At 48.9% G+C, this 24914-nt stretch overlaps 1 protein-coding gene across 2 annotated transcripts in view; it reads right to left on the bottom strand.

The window, feature by feature from the left end:
• Window positions 3673-24914, bottom strand: part of FAM163A (family with sequence similarity 163 member A) — a 97813-nt gene continuing 76571 nt past the window's right edge. For both annotated transcript variants that reach the window (XM_018060658.1, XM_018060659.1), the window contains exons 2-5: window positions 14326-14416; window positions 8862-8882; window positions 7763-7877; window positions 3673-6975 (exon numbers count right to left, since the gene is read on the bottom strand). In XM_018060658.1, the coding sequence (XP_017916147.1) occupies window positions 6565-6975; window positions 7763-7855 (504 nt within the window). In that variant the 5' untranslated portion in view covers window positions 7856-7877; window positions 8862-8882; window positions 14326-14416 and the 3' untranslated portion in view covers window positions 3673-6564. The remainder of the gene's footprint in view (window positions 6976-7762; window positions 7878-8861; window positions 8883-14325; window positions 14417-24914) is intronic.

Genomic DNA, 24914 nt, shown 5'->3' with positions numbered 1-24914 from the left:
CTGATGGTAGTGGTGTTGTGTGTGTAAGAAGGAGTCGGGGGTTGCTTCATTACCGGATAGAGAGGATGTTGGGGAGTCAAGTGCTCCCTGGAGGCGTGAGCAGATCGTCCCCCTGAGACCAAACACCCTTGGAAAAGGACCATCCTAGGAAGCAGGCTCACTTAGGATTGTGGGGGGCAGTTTGCTGGAGAAAGGGAGACTTCTGCTGTGTTTACGGCTAGGACCCTGGATGGATGTTCATCTCCTAAGCTTCAGGAAGAGTTCATGGCTGCCGAACAAATGGATTACAAGGCAGAAAATATTATCCTTAAGAATATTCATGAGAACTGTGTTATTCCTGGATGTATTTGAAATTTTTCACTGGACAATGCTTTCACAGATTTGGTGAGTGTTGAAATTTTTCATAGCCTATGTGTGGTTGCTTTTGATGATCTTGCCTTTTAGACATTAGAAGGTGGAGGTGCCATTCTCCACCCTCCTTCCACCCTCCAACAGGGCCCTGGCCTGCTCAAGATTCCTGCCAGAAGGAGAGTTCAAGAGACTCCATTCCTGGGGAGTGAGCCATGGCCTCCCCACTACACTGATATTGCAGGCAACAGCACCGACTGGTTATCTGAAGACCTGTTCCCTGGTTGGGTCCTGTGTTTGGGAAGAGTTCAGAGAACTTTGTGAGGAGGGTCAGGCTTCTGTTTAACCTTGAGTTGTTTAGTTAGGTCCAGAACAGAACTCGTGATTAAAGTGTCAACATTACTTCCCTGGTGGCTCAGATGATAAAGAATCTGCCTGCAACGCAGGAAACCCAGGTTTGATCCCTGGGTTGGTAAGATTACCTGGAGAAGGGAATGGGTACCCATTCCAGTATTCTTGCCTGGAGAACTCCATGGACAGAGGAGCCTGGTGGATTATAGTCCACCTGGTCGCAAAGAGTTGGGCACGACTGAGGATCTAACACTTGCACTTTTTTACACTCATAGGTTCTCTTTCCTCCCATCTAAAAGTACCCTGTAGGGCCTTCTCTATTGACCCAGTGGTTAGGACTCTGTGTTTCCATTGCGGGGAGAGCTGGTTTAATTCCTGAGCAAGGAATTAAGATCCTGCATGCGACATCCAAAAAAAGATAAAAGGTACAGGATTGTAAGCTCCTGATGCAAAGGACGTATTTTTGCTCTACTTTGGTCACCTGATGCAAAGAACTGACTCATTGGAAAAGACCCTGATGCTGGGAAAGACTGAAGGCAGGTGAAGGGGATGACAAAGGATGAGATGGTTGGATGGCATCACCGACTCAATGGACATGAGTCTGAGCAAGCTCCAGGAGTTGGTGATGGACATGAAAGCCTGGCGTGCTGCAGTCCATGGGGCCGCAAAAAGTCAGACACGACTGAATGACTGAACTGAACTGAAGCAAAGGGAAAGGGAGGAAAGGCAGAAGCAATATGATCTGGACTGATGAAGCCTTTTCCCACTTGCATCCACAGCAAGACACAGAGGAGGGATGAAGGCAGGTGGGGCGGGAGGTGAGTGGGTGGTGCTTGGTGGCTGTCTGGATCTGGCTGGCCGCCCCCCTCTAAGGATGCATGCGGAAGCGGGGCATGGGAATGGTTTGCTGCTCTTTTACAGAACTAGCAGCGTTAGGTCCCAGAGTCCTATTTCCCAGCTCTCAGTCTCCTAGCACCAGTCAAGCCGCCTCAGTTCATTTTGAAGTGGAAACAAGTCCGTGGATATGTTTCCCCAAATAACTTAGAATTACATGAAAAACTTCCCTAAAGTCACACTTTAAGTGTTATGACAAAAACAGATGAACAGGAGCACAGCAGGGTTGCAGAGTCGGCTTACCCTTTTGGAAGCTAAATAGAGAAAGAGGACTTTGATTTTCTTTCTTAGGAATTCTCCCCCACCCACCCCCCAGATAGGAGGGATTGAAATGATGATATGGCGGTTAGCCAGGGAAATAGAGTCCTTCGTGGCCTATGGGTTATGTTGTAGAGCTCAGCCATCAGTTCCCTTTGTTCTCTGTGGGTTTAGGCAGAACACAAGGAGGGGGACTCAGAGCCGAGTGGAGGTGGGTCCTATAGAGCCCACTGCGAGAGGCAATAGGGTGGGGCAGGTCCCATTCTCCTCTGGTTTCCCAACTCTGTGACAGTGCAGATGGTGTCCTACAGAAGCGCATTCCGGCCCCTCCCAGCCAGATGTTGGGACTTCCTCCCTCTACTCTTTCTCCCACTGTCACCTCCCCACCAACACCTGGAGGCCTTTGTCCACACCTCGACAGAGAAGCCAGGATGTCTAGCAGGTTCTGGGTGAGACTCAGCAGGGCCAGGGATGGACAATCTGGGGAGTCTGGGCTCAAGAGGAAGGGCTGGAGGAGTCCCCTTGACCCCTTCTGACCTGACTTTTGAACCCAAGTCTTGAACTTGAAAGCCAGTGAAATAAGCACAGAACTCAGCTGAGAGCTGAACTCTTGTATGTAAGAATATTCTCTCCCTTATTTGTATAGTTTACTGAGGCAAATGTGAGGCCAAAAGGCAGTCCTAGGTTGATCGGGGCTTCCCAGGTAGCTCAGCTGGTAAAGAATCCGCCTGCAATGTAGAAGAGCCCGGTTCAATTCCTGGGTCTGGAAGTTCCCCTGGAGAAGGGATAGGCTACCTACTCCAGTATTCTTAGGCTTCCCTGGTGGCTCAGGTGGTAAAGAATCTGCCTGCAATGTGGGAAGACTGGGTTTGATCCCTGGGTTGGGAAGAGTCCCTGGAGGAGGGCATGGCAACCCACTCCAGTATTCTTGCCCAGAGAATCCCCATGGACGGAGGAGCCTGGTGGGCTACATTCCATGGGGTTGCAGAGTTGGACACGACTGAGCGACTAAGCACAGCACAGCACAGGTTGATGGGACCCTGGGTCCCTCCAAGAGTCACAGGCAGTTATGGGGAGGGAAGTCCCAAATGAAGGGAGAGGCGGTGATGGGCAGAGATGATCCAGCAGTGTCTGGAAGAGACAGGGAGACGTGGCGATGGAGGAGAGGCGGCGATGGAGGAGAGGCTTCAGGAGGCTTGGAGGGGAGCAGGGGTGAAAATGAGCCCAGAGGAGCCTTTCACCCCAATGTCTGAGCGATCCCAGCTGCCTCCACAGCTCCAATTGCTACCGTGCCTGCTGAGCTCAGGCAAAGCAATGGAATTTTCAAAGCAATGGAATGCACGCCTCTTCTGATATCACCATCCCTGCTGAGCTCAGGAGCAGGTCCCCAGACTCCCTGGCCTTCCCTCCTCAGGCTGTCAGGGTCTCCTCAGGCCTCAGAGTTGGGGACTTAAGGCAAACTACAGGGGGGACACCAGGGCCTGGACAGTGAGGCTTGGGGAGCAGGCTGCTCCCCAGGAAGACTTCCCACCTCAGGCTCCTTCCACCTCAGGGGGCAGCAGCAGCTATGCTTTAATCCCCTTTCCCAACACATGATACATCCCTCCTGGAAGTGAGCTCTGATTGAGGCAAGAAAAGGGATGGGGGGTGGCGGGGGCAGGAGTGGGCACGACAGAGGGAAGCTGGAAGGGAGAGGAAGCTGGCAGATCTCAGTGCGGAGAAAGGACACTCTGGGCGCTGAGTAGGGGGCATTCACTCTTCAATCGTGCCCCGCTGCCTCTCCCCCCAGGTAAAGCACGGAGGACCCTGCGGGGGTTTCTATTTCAAATTTCTCCTTTATTTTGGACATTTGCTTGGTTGTGACTCCAAGTTATCAAAGATGCAGGGCAAGAACTCTGTAGCGGGAGCAGTGAAGTGGAGAGAAAAGTTGGCGAGAGCAGGGGGTCCCTGCCTCTCTGCTTCCTTTTTAGGGTGCAGTTTGAAAAGTGTCCAAACAGTGTCCCAGAGCACAGACTCGGCAGCTAAAAAGTACAATGCAGTGGAGTGGGGTGAGCTTCCTCTTCCACAGGCAAGGTCCTCGCAGCTGCTGGGAGGCTGGCGGGCAACCTCGAGGCTGTGCCTGGAGCAGCATGGGGTGGTCGGGGCAGGGGGAGCCGTGGCCACCATCTCTCCAACACTCCAAACTCAGATGTTGACTTGTGGGTTGATTGAGGCTGGGGAAGCTCTGGGAGGAGAGAGGGACTGTACGAAGATGCTTTTCACTCCGGGATCTCAAAGGATGAAGGCCAAGAAGCACGTTAAGAGTTGACTGGGTCTTGACTTCTCTGAAGGTGGGAGGTACTGGAATTTTGGGGGTGAGGAGGGACAGCCCCTGATGTGGTTGTGCGACTGTGGAATCCCAGGGCAGCAAGGCACTGGGGCTGGCCATCAGGAGGCAGCTAGGGTGGCCAGGCCCAGCAGCTCACATCAATGGGTGTGCTTAGTCCAGGAAGGGCTGGCAGTGGGATGGGTGTGGGGATGCGAAAGCCATTGTCCCTAAGCTGGTCCCTCTGGGCTCTCGGAGACAGAGCTGATTACCCCCACTGAAAGCTGCTTCCTAGTAGCAGAGAACTTGAAGTCACCCAGTAGGAGGGTCAAACATGTTGGCTTTTTTCTGATGTTAAAATTATTTTGCCAGCTAATCCTGCAATGTACTGCGGTCTTGGATCCATCAACATGCATCGGTGCACACGGGATCAGGCAGTTGGAAAGTGTACCCAGCCCTCTGCCAGGACTGGAGCGAGGGAGAGAGGTCTGGCCAGCAGGACTTTTCGGGGAATCCTGGTTTCCTGGAGCACTAAAGGGCCCTCAGAGTCCATCTGGGTGAGTCCCATTTCCCTGGAGGAAATGGGGTCTCAGAGGAGATAAGGGACTGGTCCTCAGAGGACCCAGAGTAACCCAATGTGACCAGACCCCAGGTCCTCTGGTTCTCAACCCAGTTAGCCTCGATTCCAGATTGAGATGCAAGGTGAGAAGCGCCCAGAGGGATGCAAAAATATGGCGAATTCTCTTCCCCTTCACCCCTCCTCCAGCTGCACCCTCCCTTTCTCAGATGCAAAAATAAAAAATCAGCAAAAATCGGCCAAGGGGCCTGCTCCTTTCTTGTCCCACACACTGCAATGACTCAAGAGAGGCTGGGGGTTACTAATGCCCTTAGGAGGGGGTGGGCAGCCACCCCTTACATCAACTGGGACACTCATCAGATGCAGCCACGCAAACAGCATAAGGCCACAGCTGAGTTATATCTGGGATCTAGACTTGGGGCCGGAGCGACCCAGCAATAAACAGGCCCTCATTCAGAGACTGAGGGTTGGGTCAGCAGAGGGAGGGTGGCCAGCGTGGAATCTGATTGCCAAGTCAAATCTGCCCCCATCCTCGGAGCCAGCGCTGCCGTCCCTGGTGGAAAGACAGGGTGCTGGTCTGCGGCCTCACAGCTGGATGCCCAGGAAGGATACCGGGTCTCTGGAGGGGCCTCCACGCGGCAGCATTGTTTCACGGGAGACTCCGCAGGCGCTTCCTGTACCCATCAGCTGGCTGCTGTGGCCACTACCCTGACCACCTGTCACTCCTGCTGTCTGGAGGCAGACTTTCTTTCTAGCTGGCACATCACTCTTCTGCTCTGTGGTTCCTGAAGGTGGCAGAGCCCTGGTGAGTGCTGGTGGTGATGGTGTGTGTGCACACACCTGGTGGTAACAGGTGCGTGTGTGTGTGCACACACCAGGTGGTGACAGGCCTGCGTGTACACACTTGGTGGTGAAGGATATGTGTGTGTGTATACACCTGGGAATGCACAGGTCCTTGCAGGGCCGCACAACACTCAGCGTGGCGGACCAGGGCCCCAGACACCATTGGCAGGCTCTCCTTCGCTAAGCTACTCAAACTCTAGTAACGAAACTTGGAAAAGTTTCAACAGCCGGGATAGCTGGTTCCCAAGACAGAGAAAGAGGATTCGTGGGGAGACACGGCTAGACGCTCATGTTGGGTGCATTCCCCGCAAATAACTTTATGCCATGGCCTTTAAAGTCACTATGTTCCATGAGGATGGGGGCAAATACAAGCATGTCCAGGAGGTAACATCTGTGTTGGAACAGCTACAGGGACTAGTCTCTAGGAAGCTGAAGTACAAAACGAGATGGTGAACTAGCTCTTGGATTCATTGCGGCAAGCAAGTCCTGAAAAAGCCCTTCAATCCTTCCTCACCCTTCTCGAGTTCTGCCAGGGCCTCAGGTCTGGCCTCTCCCCTTGCCCTCGCCCCCACTTTCTCCTTTCATCCCGCAAGGACTCTGGAGACCTCCGGAGCCGTTGCTTAGCTTCTCCTGGTGCTCCTGTTCATCTCCTCAGAGTCTGGCAAAGCCAGGGGATAGAGGGAAGCGCGAGGGCTGTGGCCATGCTGGCCTGGCCGGAGGAAAGTCCCAGCAGAGAAGCCAGCCAGGCTGCCAACACGACCTGTCAGGCCCCCTTCCTCTGGGCCGTGGGGCCAGCCCCTGCCCTGGCTCTCAATGCCCTCGACACCCTGAATCCGGGTGAGCCTTCCACTGTGGGGCAAGGAGAGCCAGAAAAACTGAGAAGGTCCTTGCAGGCTGTGGGAGGGGTCGTCCGCTGTCCCCACTGATGATCCTGGGGGTGGGGGGCAGCAGTGTCGGTATGTGTTGGGGGGGTCGGGGGTGAAAGGGGTTACACGTCTGTACTAATAGCCCTTGGATTGGTGAAGACCTCGCGCCCAGAGCCTGGCCACGTCACCGGGTAACTCTGGGGCGCTGCAACTTGGAGAGATGCGGGTCCCCCCTCCTTGTAGTAGGTGGGAGCAAAGGAGAGCCTCTCGCCTCCACCCCCGTTGGGCACCATGTCAGCCGTCCGTATATAAAAGGGGGAGGTGTATGGGGAGCAGGCGGTGCAGTGGCCAGCCGCCACCCTGCACGGCTGGCCGCAGGGCTCGCCGGGGATGGGCGCCAGGCTGCCTCGGCCATCCAGGGCCTGGGAGCTGCAGGCATTGCAGGTAGGGCCTCTGGGGTGTGTGGGCAGGTCGTGCTCCTCCTCCTCTTCCTCGTCTGCATCCTCCGCTCTGCTCTTCTTGCAGCAGTAATACTGAGGGGAGAGAGGGGAGAGCTGCCTGAGGGTGGGGTGCCCCCCTCTGGGTACGCACAGACACCCACACCCCTGCTCCGCCGAGGACCCTGCATGGGGCCCTTGGTCAACCCTGGAGACACAAGTCAACACCAGGCACCCACGGTCCACAGCGAAGTCCTCCCGGCCTCACAAGATCAGTTCTTCTCGCTTCCTCCACCTACTTCTTGTGTATTAACTCCACGTGGCTGTTGAGGGGCTTCCCAGGTGGCATTAGGGGTAAAGAACCCACCTGTCAATGCAGGAGACTTAAGAGATGCAGGTTCGATTGCTAGGTGGGAAAGATCTCCTGGAGAAGGAAATGGCAGCCCACTCCAGTATTCTTGCCTGGAGAATCCCATGGACAGAGGGGCCTGGCGGGCTACAGTCCTTGGGGTCGCAAAAAGTCGGACCTGACTGAGCAACTTAGTTGAGGGAGGCGGGGAGGCAGAGAGGGAGGGACATACAGCTTCCACTGAGCCCAGGCTGGGGTGCTGGGAGCTGCTTTCAGTCTCCCTACAGGTGTCCTTCCCACTAATCCTGAAATCTCAGACCTCCAGGAGACACCACACAAGCACCCGGTGCTTTCCCAGCTCACTTGCTCGGGTGCCCAGCGTGTGCAGGCTGAGGGAAAGCTCCCTTCTGACCACCCTGCAAGGTCCAGCTCCCTCGACACAAGCCTCCCACTTTCTAGGCTTGGGGCTTTGTTGCCTCCACGCTGGGGAAGTGGTTTGCTGGCAGCCTGTGGCCCGGGGCCCCAGGCACTGACCTGGAGCCTACAGTAGCACAGGACGGCAATGATGCAGAGGAGGATGACCGTAGCTAGGATTCCGCCAGTGATCACAACTGTTCCCGCTGTCATCCGCCCGGCGCCCCATCAAACTCTGCAAAGACGGGTGGGAAGAGGTGAGGGCAGCTGACTTTTCTCAGCTGGAGGCATGGTGGGGAGGGGGGCACCTGAGAGCAGGGAGGGCCCTGGGGGTGGGACGCCAGGAGCTTCCTGCAGACACAGCGGCCAGGCCAGCCTAACCTGGGACTCACAGCTTTGGGAGGGAAGAGAGGCGGCGGAGAGCTGACTGGGGGTGTAATTCTGCTCCTGGTTTCCCTCTAGTTTCAAAGGTTCTTGCTGTCTTTCTGCTTTAACTCTCCTCTCCCCTCTCCCCACATCATGCTCAACCCCTCACCTTGGTCCTTCCCCAGGCCCCCCACCCCATGGGACCAAGACACGGAGAATAAATAGCTTCTGTTTCTGAGGGCTTAGCCTCTGTGAGGCACTGTGCTGAGCACACCCCTGGTTATCTCAGTTAATCTTCAAAATCACCTTTCGAGATAGTTGTTCATTATCCCTGCTTTACTCACAATGAGCTAAGGCTCTACTTGATCTGGCTGAGAGTCCACCCAGCCTGGTTCACCCCCAGTGGTCAGGCTCTTAATCACTGCACCCTCAAGGGCACAAACACCCATGGTCCCCAAGCCCTTGACGTAGGTGGAAGGCACAGGGTCTGAGCCTCAGAAGTTCTACTTGGTTCTGCCCTGACTCCAAACCACACTCATTCGGGTGGCATCTGTTCTCTCTTTCCAACTCATACAGGAAACAAGGGCAAGGTGAGCTCAGAGGGAGCTGGCAGGCACATTCTGGCTCCTGTGGCAGGCACATTGGGGCGAGGCTGGGGAGACGGGTCCTGCTAAGGGGGTGGGTGGGGCAGAGGCATACTCTGGATATGAGGCTGTCTGACGGCTGACTCCCCTTTCAGGTCCCTGAACAAAGATCCTCGACCCCCCCAGGCACACAGGGGCCAAGGCTGACTCTGCCAGTGGAGCAGGAGGGTGGGAGAAGACTTGGCATCTTGAGGAGCGCAAACACTTACGTTCATAAAGGGAACGGTGACCTGCAAGACAAAGAAAGAAACGGAAATGTGTTAGAAGAGTGTCATCCTGAAAAAGGCCCCAAGGGTTAGATTAGTCACTGGGCTCCACCTCACCTCACCCGGCTCTGTCATCAGTGGGCCCGCTGGTCCCAGATCTGAGTCTCCAGCTTGCAGCTTGAGCCCAACTGTGACAGGCCAAGTCATTACCCTGTCTTCCAGTGGGCTCCCCCACCTCTGCCAACCTCTGAGTTACCGGTTCTCCTGGAGCTGCCACAAAGGGTTTTACGGGTTGTCTCTCTCTCAAAGGGCAAGCGGGGGCTGGAACACGAGCTGCTCAGGAAGCCGTGTGCCCCACTGTGTCCACTTGAGGAAAGGGTGCCTTTCCTCACCCAGAGACACCATCTGCTCCTCACTGTTGTGCTCCTGGAGCCCGGCATGGACCCGGCACTGCTTCTAACTCACTCAAAGATGCTCACAGTGTGGTCTGTGGACCAGTCCAGGCAGCACCTGGGAGCTGGTTAGATACGTAGCATCTCAGGCCCCTCCACCAGCCGAAGGAGTCAGAACGTGTGTTTTAACGAGGCCCCAGGTGATTATCTGCACATTGGAGTTTGACAAGGTTGTGGCACATTCCCCTAGGTGCCCAGTTTCTTCTTTTAAAATGTTTATTTGTTGATGAATAAGCATTTCTTTTCAATGTTTAAAATAAATGGTAAACGCTCTTCGTTGCTGCACACGGCTTCCTCTAGTTGCGGTGCACAGGCTTGCGCTGCCATAGCTTCTCTTACTGCTCAGCATGGGCTCCAGGCACATGAGCTTCAGCTCAGGAGTTGTGGCGCACAAGCTTAGCTGCTCCGTGGTGTGCGGGATCTTCCTGGGCCAGGGGTGGAACCTGTGTCCCCTGCATTGGATTCTTAACCACTGGACTACCAGGGAAGCCCAGACTTTCAAATCCTCCAATCGTTTGGCTTCTTCCAGTCTTCGATTCTTCACACCAGTTATGGCTGTAGGCTGCATACCTGCACTGGTGCGATGGGTTCCTAAAGGACTTCACTGGTTTTGTCTTCACATCACCTACAGTCAGCCCTTCACCATGCCCCTGCTCCCCTCTTACTCCAGAGCCTTTCTGGCACCGTGCTGCCTTCAGGACACATTTATCTGGGTGCAGACTTAATTTAGACTGAGCTTCAGTGGCTTTTCCCTCCCTGACTTCCCTGCATGCTCACTACCAATTTATTTTTCCCTTCTCACTGCCCATTGTCCGCCCTCCCCTGCCTCAGGAATTCTCTGCCCATCAGATAGTCCCAGTTCTTAAGACGCGTATTGCCTAGTATTGAAAAGACACTTAATAAACCTTATGGACCAGAGATGCACAGACCAGGGGCTGTGAGAACACAGAGGAGGGGGCAGCTACCTACTTGGGGAAAAGTTCCAGAGAACACGTTATGTTCCATGAGCAGAGTTCTAAAAGTGGTGTGGAGGCTTGTCCAGCAGACAAAGTGCAGAGGGTGGAATGCACAGTCCAGGAGTGTGAAAGAACACAGAGGCAACATACAGTTCTCAGGAACTGTAAGGATCCAAGAAGGCTGGGGTACGCATGAAGCAGGAGAGGCTGTAAAGCAGGCAAGGACATGGGATTTAATGCTTATGGAGACAGTGGGGGCTCCTGAAGGGTTTCAGTAGGGGAGACCATAATGTCTCACTTTCTCCATCTGTTTCAATTCTGCCCATCCTTCAGGGCTCTGAGAAGCCTTCCCCAGCTGCCTCATCGTGATGCAATCTCTCTTTCTGCACTTCTACTGTAATGCCTTTCCACGGGCCACTTTTCAGATCCTATCTTGGTGCAATGCTTGTCAACTTGTGTGGGAACCTCGTGACTCCTGCACTAAGTTATAAGTCCTCCGGGGTCAGGAGTTGCATGTTATACTCTCTCCTATCCTGCAGCTTTATACGTAGGGCCTGGCACACAGCAGGCACTTAATAAAAGTAATCACTTCCCCATATGGGCTTCCCTGATGGCTCAGATAGTAAAGAATGTGCCTGCAATGCAGGAGACCTGGGTTCGATCCCCGGGTTGGGGAAGATCCCCTGCAGGAGGGCATGGCAGCCCCCTCCAGTATTCTTGCCTGAAAAAGTCCATGGACAAAGGAGCCTGGCGGGCTACAGTCCAAAGGGTCGCAGAATCCGACACAACTGAGGGACTAACACATGCATATATATCCTTCCCCCATACAGCGTTTCTTTTATAGGCCTGGCAGTAATGACCCTGATTGACCACCAGAGGGCAGTGTATCTCTCCACTCGCGTCTCATCTGCAGTCCGTTTGACTGCTGAAATGTGTGGTGAGCCATGCTTCAGGGTTCATTGGGGTGTTTGTTGGGACTTGGGGTGAGAAGGTGAACCTCAGCCTTGGGAGGACTTATACACCATCACAACAACACCACTCCTCCTTCTCCTCCTTCACTGGCCTGCTCACCCCTGAGATGGCTCGAGAGAGAGAGACCCTAGCGACCTGAGGTTGGAGGAGCCAGCAGTCGTCCACTCTCCTGAAATCTTGGTCTGGTCCCCTGGGATATGCCCAGGCCGCTTTAGGAAGCAGGGAATTATGAAACCATACAGGCAGAGCATCCTTCCTTCTCTGCCCTCCGTGCCTGGCCTCCCTCTTTCAGCACTGTGAAGGCTGCGCAGCAGAAGTGGCCTGGAAAGGGGAGCAAGGCAGTACAGGCGGAGCCATGGGGCTGAAGGCCCATTCAAAGCCCAAATGTGCCACTTAGCAGACACCCCATCTTGGAAGCTGGCCTTCTTTTTCATTTGTAAAAGAGAGATTACGAAAAAAAAAAAAAACACAGCTTACTAGTATGACCATGAATAAAAGGATTCACATATACAATGGCCCCTTGTAAACTCTAAGATGCCCTTCAAACATGGTTATCTGTGCAGAAAAGGGAGGCCCACACATTTTGTGACCACCTAAGTCTGGCCTCACAGTCGTAAACCAAGAAGGGGCCTGTAAAGTGCATGTGGTCAACTAGCCAGGTCCCCGCCAGCCCCCTGGAGGGTCCAGTCCTGGTGGTGCATTTCAATTCTGCCCCACAAGGGTGTTTATGGTTTCAGGTGGGCTTATTTTCTCCTTGCAAATAGATGTAAATAATCACAATAACTCCCTGAACCTAAACAGCTTTATTCTACAGTTTACCATAAGTCTGAAATGGCAACCCACTCCAGTATTCTTGCCTGGAAAATCCCACGGACAGAGGAGCCTGGTAGGCTACAGTCCATGGGATCGCAAAGAGTCAGACACAACTGAGTGACTTCACTTTCTTTCTTTGTCTTTTCTCCTACATATGAATGCCTTCTGTTCTGAGAGCCCGATCATTAAGTCCAGTTTGCTCGTTAAGTCCAACAAAGTTAGCCTAGGTACCCAGCTAACACAACTGGCTATATAGTAGTGTACTGCAATAGGTTTATAATACTTTCCACACAAATAATATGTAAAAACAAACACAAAACATTTTTAATCTTAAACTATAGTACCTTGAAAACTACAGTAGTAAACAGCTGGCATTCAGGGGCTGGCATTTACGGAACAGGCAAGAAGATTACTGACTGGAGGAGGGAGAGGAGATGGGAGACAGTAGAGCTGAAGGACTCAACAATAGGAGATGGAGGGCAAGCTACAATTTCACTCACGCCTGATGTTGATGGCACAGGTTCTGGTTCCTTGCTGGATTCAATTCTATCTGTTGTTCAGTCACTAAGTTGTGTCTGACTCTTTGCGACCCTATGGACTGCAGCACGCCAGGCTTCCCTGTCCTTCACTATCTCTTGGAGTTCACTCAGACTCATGTCCCTGGAGTCAGCAATGCCATCCAACCATCTCATCCTCTGTCATCCCCTTCTCCTCCTGCCCTCAATCTTTCCCAGCATCAGGGTCTTTTCCAATGAGTCAGCTCTTCGAATCAGGTGGCCAAAGTATTGGGGCTTCAGCTTCAGTGTCAGCCTTTTCAGTGAATACTCACGGTTGATTTCCTTTAGGTTTGACTGGTTTGATCTCCTTGCTTTCCAAGGGACTCTCAAAAGTCTTCTCCAACACCACAGTGTGAAAGCATCAGTTCTTTGGCTCTTAGCCTTCTTTATGGTCTAACTCTCACATCTGAACATGACATCTGAAAAACTATAGCTTTGACTATATGGACCTTTGTTGGTAAAGTGATGTCTCTGCTTTTTAATATGCTATTTAGGTTGGTCATAGCTTTTCTTTTAAGGAGCAAGCGTCTTTTAATTTCATAGCTGCAATTACTGTCCAAGGTCATTTTGGAACCCAAGAAAATAAACTCTGTCACTGTTCCCATTTTTCCCCTGACTATTTGCTATGAAGTGATGGGACCAGATGCCATGATCTTTGTCTTTTGAATATTGAGTTTTAAGCCAGCTTTTTCATTCTCCTCTTTCACCTTCATCAAGAGGTTCTTTAGTTCCTCTTCGCTTTCTGCCATTAGGGTGGTATCATCTGCATATCTGAGGTTATTGATATTTCTCTTGGCAATCTTGATTCTAGCTTGGGCTTTATCCAACCTGGGATTTCTCATGATGTACTATCTGTATAAGCTAAATAAGCAGGGTGACAACATACAGCCTTGACGTATTCCTTGACCAATTTTGAACCAGTCCATTGTTCCTTGTCCGGTTCTAACTGTTGCTTCTGGACCTGCATACAGGTTTCTCAGAAGGCAGGTAAGGTGGTCTGGTGTCTTTTTAAGAATTTTCCACAGTTAGTTGTGATCCACACAGTCAAAGGCTTTAGTATAGTCAATGAAGCAGATGTTTTTCTGGAATTCCCTTGCTTTTTCTATGGTCCAACAGATGGTGGCAATTTGATGTCCAGTTCCTCTGCCTTTTCTAAATCCAGCTTGTACATCTAGTTCTTAGTTCACATACTGTTGAAGCCTAGCTTGAAGGATGTTGAGCATGACAGTGTGTGAAATGAGTGAAACTGTGCGGTAGTTTGAACAGTCTTTGGTATTGCCCTTCTTTGGGATTGGAATGAAAACTGACGTTTTCCAGTCTTGTGGCCACTGCTGAGTTTTCCACACTTGCTGCCTTATTGAGTGCGGCACTTTAACAGCATCATGATGATTTGCCTAAAGTCATAATAGCAAGTGTCTGAGTCAGGACTGGAGTCAGGACTGAAGGGCTAGTGCTATGGAGTTTCTGCCACATCCCTTGCCTGATTAATTTCCAAGGCTTTGAGAAGAAGGTCCCTATGTACCCTCGCAGGGCCTGGACAGAATAGATTCAGTGGGAACCAACTCAGGGGCTGAGGGCAGCCAAAGAGAACAAAGGCTGTTGCCAACTGCAGAGCCCCGGGCCCACCCTCTGTGACCAGGACTTTCTGGAGCCCCCTCTCCACCAGCACCTCTCTTCACCCATGATCCAGGTACCTTCCTCCGTGCCTCACACTTACGTGAACAGCTGGATCAGTGACAGCCCAGTCACGCCGGCTGTGCCTGAGCAGACAGCAGCTGGGGGCGCATCATGGCCAAGGGCATCAGTTCCTGCCAGAGAAGGGAGGGGAAGAAAGTCAGTGAGAGCTTGTCGGGGAGGCTGAGAGGACAGACGGGTACACGCTGGCACCTGGCTGTGGCCCCAGGACTCTGGAGTGGACACTCCCAAGGGGGGCTTTTTTCCTGACCTTCCACCACAGCCTTGGTCTGAGGTCCCCCCAGCCTGAGAACCTAGGCTCAGACCTCTAAGGCCACATCCTATCCCGTCCTTGTTTCTTTCCCTCAGTGTCACTGCCTGGAACCCTCTGCCCGACGCAGCATCGGAACAAGAGCAACCTCCTGCTCTGGGAAGTGAGCCTCAGTCCGGGAAGGGAGTCCGGCTCCTCTTCCCTGCTCCTGCTGGAGCATGCTGCCCTGTCCCCTGGTGGATGTGTCCCTTTTGGCTGCATAGGGATCCCTCTCATATACTTCTTTCCCATCCCCTTACCTCATTCTTTCCTGGAACTGTCTGTATTCCCAGTGCCCAGAGTTGCTCACACCTTTCTCTTACTCCAATACCCTGACTCCTCAGGGCAACATGCCCACCAGACACTTGGATGGATAAGTTCATGGTGATGGAGGTGGAGGAGGTGAGATCCACCGAGGAATCCAGTGTAGGCAAATTATTGGGCATCCCTTCAAGCCAAAAGTCTTTATCCACTCAACCTTATTTAGAGGAGCATCTGGGCCCAACCTAGGAATGGGGTATTGGGGGTGGTAGGGAGAGGAAGGGTGCCCCCGATGGTGATGCTGGGCTGCTGCTCACTGTCCTGAGGAAAACCTGCTCCACCGGGTGTGTGTTTTCATTAGAGGGAACCTAACCATGAATGGGATGTGCTGAGCCACCTTCCACAGGGACAGAGCTGACAACCTCCAGGATCTCTGGCTCAGCAGGAAGCTGGAGGTCAAAGCACAGACATTTTCATGCCTCAAGGACTGCACCCATCTGAGTTCAGCAGGTCTCAAGAACAGAGCTCCCAGAGAAGTTGAGAAGGCAGTTGGTCACCTGCAGAGGTGCTCCATCCCCACCTTCACCTCCTTCTAGATCTAGGCCTTAACAATGTCTTCAGTGCCTGCCTTGGATGTTCTGGACACTCAGGCTTTCTCTTCTAAAAGATGTTTTCACTCATATGAAAATACATGTTGTATGTAGCTGGATGTCGGAGTGGGACTCTTCCCACCTAAGTGTTGATGGAGATGCCAGTGGGTTGACATCAGAAGACTAAAGTGAGTTTGGAATAGGTCCCTCCTCCCTGGCCATGTGCAGGGAAATATACATGGGGATGCACATCGGCTTCAGGATTCATGTTGTTGTTCAGTCGCTAAGTCATGCCAGACTCTTTGTGACCCCATGGACTGCAGCACACCAGGCTTCCCTGTCCTTCACTGTCTCCTGGAGTTTGCTCAGATTCATGTTCATTGAGTCAGGATTCATGAGTGCTTTGTAAAAGAGAGATGGGTCAATAATCTGGTGAAGATTTGGTGAGGAAGATTTCCTTAGCAAGAGCTGTTGCTGAGCCGTGAATCTCTCACTCCAACCAGCAAAAGAGGCGGGAGGGCCATGGAACTGGAAGGGCTCGTTGCCTTGGGTCCTGCCCAGTAGTGCCACCTGGAGGCATGAGCAGACCCCAGTCGAGGAGGCCAGGCCTCCAGATGCCCCAGGGGCTGAGCAAGGAGTTGCCAAGAAGGCCAGGAATAGAGATGATGTGTTTGTCTGGGTTAAGGGACCATCAGGGAGCCTCAGAAGAGCCCCAGAAAGCATTCACAAAAGCAGGAACCAGTCTAAAGCTACTCTCTAACCAGTAAGAATTCTCCATTTCTCAGCAGCTCTTAAGGATAGTGGGAGGGAGGGTAAGAGCAGGGGGAATGTAGACAGCAAGGGATTCTGTCCAATGCCCCAGTTGCAGCAGATCCAAACTGGAGAACAGGAGAAGAGTAATGCTGTTGGGTGGGGAGTATTTTGATTATCACTCATGACTGACACTCTAATTTCTGAGCTGAAACTGCATCTATAACTTAGAGTGACTACGAGACTATCACCTAGGAGGGAATGAAACAGCAATGGGCCTGGCATAAGTTTTACTCTAGGGGCAGGGGCAGATTTCTCCCACTGAATACATTTTAAAATAAAGGGATACTTGATCGTACACCATGATCAAGTGGAATTTATCCCAAGGATGCAAGGATTCATCAATATGCATATATCAATTAGGGTGATACATGACATTAACAAACTGAAGAATAAAAACCATACAATCATCTCAGTATATGTAGAAAATTTTTGACAAAATTCAACCCATTTATGATAAAAATTCTCCATAAAGTGTGCACAGAGGGAACATAACTCAACGTAGTAAAAGCTATATACGACAAACCCATAGCTAACTTCATTCTCAAGGGCGAAAAACTGAAAGCATTTCCTCTAAGATTAGAAACAAGACAAGGATATCCACTCTCACCACTTTTATTCAACATGGTTTTGGAAGTCCTAGACACAGTCATCAGAGAAGAAAAATAAAATAAATTCAAATTGGAAAAGAAGTAAAACTGTCACTGTTTGCAGAAGATGTGATAACCATTTACAGAAAATCCTAAAGATGCTACAAGAAAACTGCCAGAGCTCATCTATGAATTTGGTAAAGTCGCAGGTTACAAACTTAATACACAGAAATCTACTGCATTTCTATACACTCAAAATGAAAGATCAGAAAGAGAAATTCAAGAAACAATTCCATTTACCAGGCATCAAAAAGAATAAAATACCTAGGAACAGAGCTACCTAAGGAGACAAAGGACTGTACTCTCAAAACTATAAGACACTGATGAAAGAAATAAAAGATGACACCAACAAATGTAGAAATATACCATGTTCTGGGATTGGATGGATTAATACTGTGAAAATGACCATACTATACAAAAGCAATCGACAGATTCAATGCAATCCCTATCAAATTACCAATAGCATGTTTCACAGAATTAGAACAAAAAATTTTACAATTTGTATGGAAACACAATAGAAGAGCCCGAATACCCAAAATTATCTTAAGAAAGAAAAATGGAGCTGGAGGAATCAGCCTTCCAGATTTCAGGCTATACTACAAGCTACAGTAATCAACAGTATGATGCTGGCACAAAAACAGAAATTAGATCAATGGGACAGAATAGAAAGTTCAGAGATAAACCCATGCACCTATGGTCACCTAATCTATGACAAAGGAGTCAAGACTATACAATGGAGAGAAAACAGTCTCTTCAACAAGTGGTGCTGGGAAAACTGGCCAGCTACAAATGAAAGAATGAAATTAGGGTACTCTCTAATATCATACACAAAATAAACTCAAAATAGATTAAAGATCTAAATGTAAGGCCAGAACTATAAAGCTCTTAGAGGGAAACATAGGCAGAACACTCTTTGACATAAATTGCAGCAAGATCTTTTTTGATCCACTTCCTAGAGTAATGAAAATAAAAGCAAAAATAAATGGGATCTAATTAAATTTGAAAGCTTTTGCACAGCAAAGGAAACCATAAACAAAATGAAAAGACAACCCACAGAATAGGAGAAAATATCTGCAAATGAATTGACCAACAGGGATTAATCTCCAAAATATACAAACAGCTCATGCAACTCAGTATCAAAAAAACAACACAATCAAAAAGTATTTATGTATGGTAGAAACCAACACAAATATTATAAAGCAATTATCCTCCAATTAAAAATAAATAAAATGTTGAAAAATGGGCAGAAGATCTAAATATACACTTCTCTAAAGATGATATACAAGAAGGCTGAAAATCACATGGAAAGATGTTCAACATCCTAATTATCAGAGAAACGCAAATCAAAACTACAATCAAAACTATCATCTCACATACATTAGAACGGCCGTTATCAAAAAAAATCTACAAATGATAAGTGCTGGAAAGGGTGTGGAGAAATGGGAACCCTCCTACACTGTTGGTAGGAATGTAAATTCATATAGCCATTATGGAAAATTAATATGGAGAGTATTAAAAATCTAAAAACAGAACTACCGTATGACCCAGCAATCCCACCCCTGGGCATATACCCAGAGAAAAGACATAATTCAAAAGGATACATGCACTTCCATGTCCCCAGCAGCACTCTTCACAACAGCCAAGTGTGCTCTGAGTGTCCGTCAACAGAGGAATGGATAGGGAGGGTGCAGTGCATATGTAAGGCAATTTGACTCAGCCACTTGTTGCTGTTATTTCGTCACTAAGTCGTGTCTGACCCTGTGAAACTCTATGGAGTCCACCAGGCTCCTCTGTCCATGGGGTTTCCTAGGCAAGAATGCTGGAGTGAGTTGCCATTTCCTTCTCCAGGGGATCTTCCTGATTGAACCCATGTCTTCTGCTTGGCAGGCGGATTCTTTACCACTAAGTCACCTGGGAAGCCCTTACTCAGCCATAGAAAAGAACAAAATAATGCCACTTGCAGCAACATAGATAGACCTAGAGATTGTCATAGAGTGAACTAAGTTAGGCACGGAAAGACAAATATCATACCATGTCGTTTATATATATAATTTTTTAGAGAGTACATACAAATGAATTTAATTACAAAACAGAAGTGGAGTCACAAATGTAGAAAACAAATTTATGGTCACCAGGGGATGTGGGGGGAAGATAAGCTGGAAATTGGGACTGACATATATACACTCCTATATATAAAATAGATAGCTAATAAGAACATGCTGTATAGCACAGGGAACTCAGCTTAATACTCTGTAATGAACTACATGGGAAAAGAATCTAAAGCCCCTATGCTGGGAAAGACCGAAGGGGCGACAGAAAATGAGATGGTTGGATAGCATCACCAACTCAATGGACATGTTCCTGTTGTTATTCAGCCACAAAATTATGTCCAACTCTTTGCAAACTGCAGCACACCAGGCTTCCCTGTCCTTCGCTATCCTCAGGGGAGTCTGGTACGCTGTCGTCCAAGGCATTGCAAAGAGTTGGACACGATTTAGTGACTGAACAATAACAGCAAATAACCGATCCACTTTGCTGAACAGCAGGAACTAACACAGCATTGTAAATCAACAATACGCCAACAGAAATTTTTTTAAAAATAAACTGATAGAGCTCCTAGCTTTTGATCAATGAAAGTGAGACAAAACACAAGTTACAGACTAGGAAAAATGAAAATGGAATATTACCACATATGCTGCAAACATAAGGAAACTAAAGGGTATTAAAAACAACTCGATGCTAATAATCTAAAAATATAGAGGAAATGAATACATTTATGGAATAATGTAACCTACCAATATTTCCTCAAGAAGAAATAAATTACTTGAAAGATAATATGAAGAAATCAAATCATCAAAAGTTGACTTTCAAAATAAAGAAGGAAAAAATAAAATACTTAGGCCCAGAGAGCTTCACCAGAAACACCTACCAAACATTTAATAAAGAAATCATCCTATTTTACACAAAGCATTCCAAGAACAGAAACAGAAGAAACACTCTAGGTCATCTTACTATCACTTTTCACTAGCAACAAACAGAAAATGTAATTTTAAAGACATCATATAAAATAATGAGATAATTATTAAGTCCTAGCAGAGAAGGCAATGGCACCCCACTCCAGCATTCTTGCCTGGAAAATCCCATGGGCTAAGGAGCCTGGTAGGCTACAGTCCATGAGGTCGCTAAGAGTCGGACATGACTGAGTGACTTCACTTTCACTTTTCACTTTCGTGCATTGGAGAAGGAAATGGCAACCCGCTTCAGTATTCTTGCCTGGAGAATCCCAGGGATGGGGGAGCCCGGTGGGCTGCCATCTATGGGGTCGCACAGAGTCGGACACGACTGAACCAACTTAGCAGCAGCAGCAGCATTAAGTCCTAGGTTTATATGATCCCCTGGAGTAGAAAATGGCAACCCATTCCAGTATTCTTGACTGGGAAATTCCATGGACAGAAGAGCCTAGCAAGTTACAACCGAGAACACACACACATATAATACAGCTATACAGGAGACAACAGAAGACAAGATGGCTGGATGGGATCACTGACTCAATGGACATGACTTTGAGCAAGCTCCAGGAAGTGTTGAAAGACAGCAAAGCCTGGCGTACTACAGTCCATGGGGGTTGCCAAGAGTCAGACACAATTGAGCAATATAGGGATTTTTTTAAGAAATCTTTAAAATTTTACAGAAAGACTTCAAGATGCCTAAATAAATGGAGGGGTATACTAAAAAGATAAAAATAAAATAAAAAGTAAAGGGATATTTGAAAAAAATCAAAGTTGTTTTTTGGGCACAAATCATGCAACATGCTTGCTTAACCAGTTACTTTATAGAAAAATGGTCGGTGGAAATGGAAGAACTCTAAAAAGTTTGTCCCAACATCTTTACTTCTTCTCTAGAAGAAGAAATCAAGTTCAGAGAGGACAAGAGACTTACTTAACCACACACAGCAAGATAGAGATGGAACTGGAGAGGCACTGGGAGCAAAGCCTCCCGGCCCCTGCTGTCTCTCCTCCCAGCACATCTGCCCGCATCTCACCAGGGGCTAAGGTGTCCCTAAAGCTGGGTTTCTCACACTGTCTTGATGGTAACAATCCACCTGAGCCACACATTAAGGCAGAGACTCCAGATCTCCTGAAGCAGTATCTCCAGAGGAGGGACCCAGAATCTGCGTCTTTAACAGGTTTGAATCTTGCCATCTGGTCCTTTTGGGAAAAGATGCAGGAATGAAGGTCTTTGGGAGGATTTCAGGCTGGAGGCAGCAGGGGAGGTGGGTGACCTTGCGGAGCCTGTGGCATCATCTGCTGCCCATAACAAGGCTGGATCTGGATTCTGTGTCCTCAGGGCAAACAGGCCAGAAGGAGGACGAGGGGAGTGCAAGGAGAACCAAAGGTAACACGGTGTCTCTGGGTGGGATGGAGCCAGTAGAGGTCAGGATGGGGAACCTTAAGGCCATTCTTCTAGTGAAAGCTGGGGGAACATAAAAGCCACCCTAATCTGATCTCATTTACAAAGTAGAAATAGAGACACAAACATAGAGAACAAATGTATGGATACCAAGGGGGAAAGGAGGGGTGGGATGAATTGGGAGATTAGTATTGACATATACACACTACCACATATAAAAAAGGTAACTAATGAGAACCTGCTGTATACAGCACTCTACTCAGTGCTCTGCGGTGACTTAAGCGGGAAGGAAATTCAAAAAAGCGGGGATATATGTATACCTATAGCTGATTCACTTGGCTAAAGAGTAGAAACTAACAACATTGTAAAGCAACTCTACTTTAAAAAAAAAAAAATAGCCTCCCTGATAGAATGTGTTGGAAACGGGTTTCCCAGTCCCCATACGGCCAGGGGTCTGCGCTCTCTCTGAAGGACCCCTGCCCTCAGTGACTTCAGCACCCAGAGGCGGGGTCATCTCCCTCACCGCCTGGACCAACCGTGACAGGAAACTCTTGCCACAGCTGGCACCAGCCCATGTAATTAACGATCAGCTGCCCCCTGCACCCTGCTTGGCCCCCTTTGGAGCACAAGTTAATTGAGCAGGGCCTAAGCACAGGCTGATCTCAGTTTCTTCTGATGCAATTAAGCCTTCTCCAGTCATTTATTAACTCATGAAATTGACACAGCAGGTTAGCAGCTCCTAAGAAGAGCAGGTTTTTTTCCCCTCGTTCCCTGTCTCTGCAGACATCAATGCTCTGGCATGGCTGGCAGAGGGAATCAGACAAAGGGTCTCCTTTTACTCTGACTGTGCTTATGGCCATTACCAAGCCCTGACTCCTGGGATGTGGGTGGGAAGACCTGGTGGCCAGATTGGTCCCTTTGCCCCAGAGGAGGTACCACAGCAGCAGAGAGGTGTGTGCTGTTTGAGTAGGGACCTCTCTGAGAGATACAAGGAAACTCAGCAAATCATCAAGGGAAAAGGGAACCTCAATATAATAATGATAGTAAACAGGCAGTTTATAAAACAGAATCAAAAGGCTAACAAGAAAAAGAAGAGATGACCAAACTCAACATAACCTAGGAAATGCAAATGGAAACCATAGTGAGCTATCCCTCTACACTGGTAGACTAGCAAAAATTGGTGGGGATTTAGGGGCACTGCTGGGGGTGTAGTTATAGCAGCTGTTGAGGGAGAGACTTGCCACTACTTGGTCATATTAAGTTCAGACCCCATGAGACAGCAACTCTTCTCCTGGGTCTATGTCCAAATTTCTCAATATATCCATATGGGGCCACATGTGAAGATGTTCATCCCTGTGTTTTTTATGGTGGCAGAGAACTGGAAGCAAGCTCAGTGATCATCACTGGAGAGTATAAAGTCAGGTAGACATGCACCCCAGAGGATAACGCAACTGCTGAGAGCAATGGAGCAATAAGACCAGAGTAACACAGAGAGACAGGGATAAATGTTAGCAGAGGGCGAGGTTAAAAAAAACCACACAAACAGAATTAGATGTATAAAGATGTATAATACTGCTTCAGTTCAGTTCAGTTCAGTTGCTCAGTCGTGTCTGACTCTTTGCGACCCCATGAATCGCAGCCCGCCAGGCCTCCCTGTCCATCACCAACTCCCGGAGTTCACTCAGACTCACATCCATCAAGTCAGTGATGCCATCCAGCCATCTCATCCTCTGTCGTCCCCTTCTCCTCCTGCCCCCAATCCCTCCCAGCATCAGAGTCTTTTCCAATGAGTCACCTCTTCGCATGAGGTGGCCAAAGTACTGGAGTTTCAGCTTTAGCATCAGTCCTTCCAAAGAAATCCCAGGGCTGATCTCCTTCAGAATGGACTGGTTGGATCTCCTTGCAGTCCAAGGGATTCTCAAGAGTTTTCTCCAACACCACAGATCAAAAGCATCAATTCTTCGGCGCTCAGCTTTCTTCATAGTCCAACTCTCACATCCATACATGACCACAGGAAAAACCATAGCCTTGACTAGATGGACCTTAGTCCGCAAAGTAATGTCTCTGCTTTTGAATATACTATCTAAGCTGGTCATAACTTTTCTTCCAAGGAGTAAGTGTCTTTTAATTTCATGGCTGCAGTCACCATCTGCAGTGATTTTGGAGCCCCCCAAAATAAAGTCTGCCACTGTTTCCCCTGTTTCCCCATCTATTTGCCATGAAGTGATGGGACCAGATGCCATGCATCTTCGTTTTCTGAATGTTGAGTTTTAAGCCAACTTTTTCACTCTCCTCTTTCACTTTCATCAACACTGCTTATATAAATTTAAAATATAAGCACATAGACCAACAATTTACATTTACAAGAACATATACTGGGACTTCCCTGGTGGTCCAGCAACCGGGTTAAGAATCCTCCTGCCAATGCAGGGGATACAAGTTCGACACCTGGTCCAGGAAGAACCCACATGTCGTGGGGCAACTAGGCCCATCTGCCACAACTACTGAAGTCCTCAGGCCCTAGAGCCTGTGCCCCGCAAGAGAAGCCAGCACACCGAGAAGCCTGCACACAGAACCTCCAGAGCAGCCCCTGCTCACAGCAGCTGGAGAAAAGCCTGAGCAGCAACGAAGGCCCAGCGCAGCCAAAAATAAACACACCAAACTGAAAAGAGAAAAGATCCCACAATCGCCAAACTACGCTTAAAAAAAAGAACACATACAAAAACAAAAACAACCTCCTCACCCAAGTTCATAGATGCAGAGAACAGGTTGGCGGTTGCCAGAAGTAGGGAGTGGAGGTGGGAGAAATGGGTGAAGAGGGTCAAAAGGTACAAACTTCAGTTATAAAATAAGTAAATAAGTCGTGGAGAAATAATACATAGCATGGTGACTATAATAATACTCTATTGTACATCTGAAAGTTTCCACGAGAGTAGACCTTAAAAGGTCTCATCATAAGAAAAACATTTTTTGGCCACTGGTCACGGGTGATCAGTAGACTTATTGTGGTGATCATTTTGCAATGTATACAAATATGAAATTACTATGTGATATACCTGAAATCAATACACTGTTATCTGTCAATTTTAACCTCAATAAATAAAACAAAATCCAAAATACATACCCAAAGTTGTATATGCTTTAAATATGTGAGAATGGCTGACTGTGGAAGGAGAAGAATGAAAATAGGAATAAAAAAGAAAAAAACTAATAGAGAAGGGCCTTGCCCAGACCAGTGATGAATCATATTATGTACTATCTGAGAGTAATACTGAGAAGTATAATTAACTTAACTTTCTACATCTGAGGCCCAAACCACACAAAAGGAAAGGGGTCTCTCACCACCCCCAGGAGGCCCTCCGTGCTGCACACTTCTATCTGACCTTCCTATCTGTTCTCAGGTAACTGTATTGTTGCCACACTGGGGTCAAGTGGGTGTATTTGTTTTATTCTTAGATGACAGACCATTTAAGGGCACTGAAATCTTGTGTCTTCATAAAGCTCCACTCCAGTGTTCTGCACATTTTAGACTGTGGGCTGGCAGGTCTAATGGGGACGCTGCTTTGCATGCAGAGCGTGGGCTGCTTTACGCAGATGACAC

This window comes from Capra hircus, chromosome 16 (assembly GCF_001704415.2).
Source record: "Capra hircus breed San Clemente chromosome 16, ASM170441v1, whole genome shotgun sequence".
Taxonomy (NCBI): domain Eukaryota; kingdom Metazoa; phylum Chordata; class Mammalia; order Artiodactyla; family Bovidae; genus Capra; species Capra hircus.
Note: the sequence above shows the minus strand (reverse complement) of the source record. Positions and strands in the feature narration are given on the sequence as shown.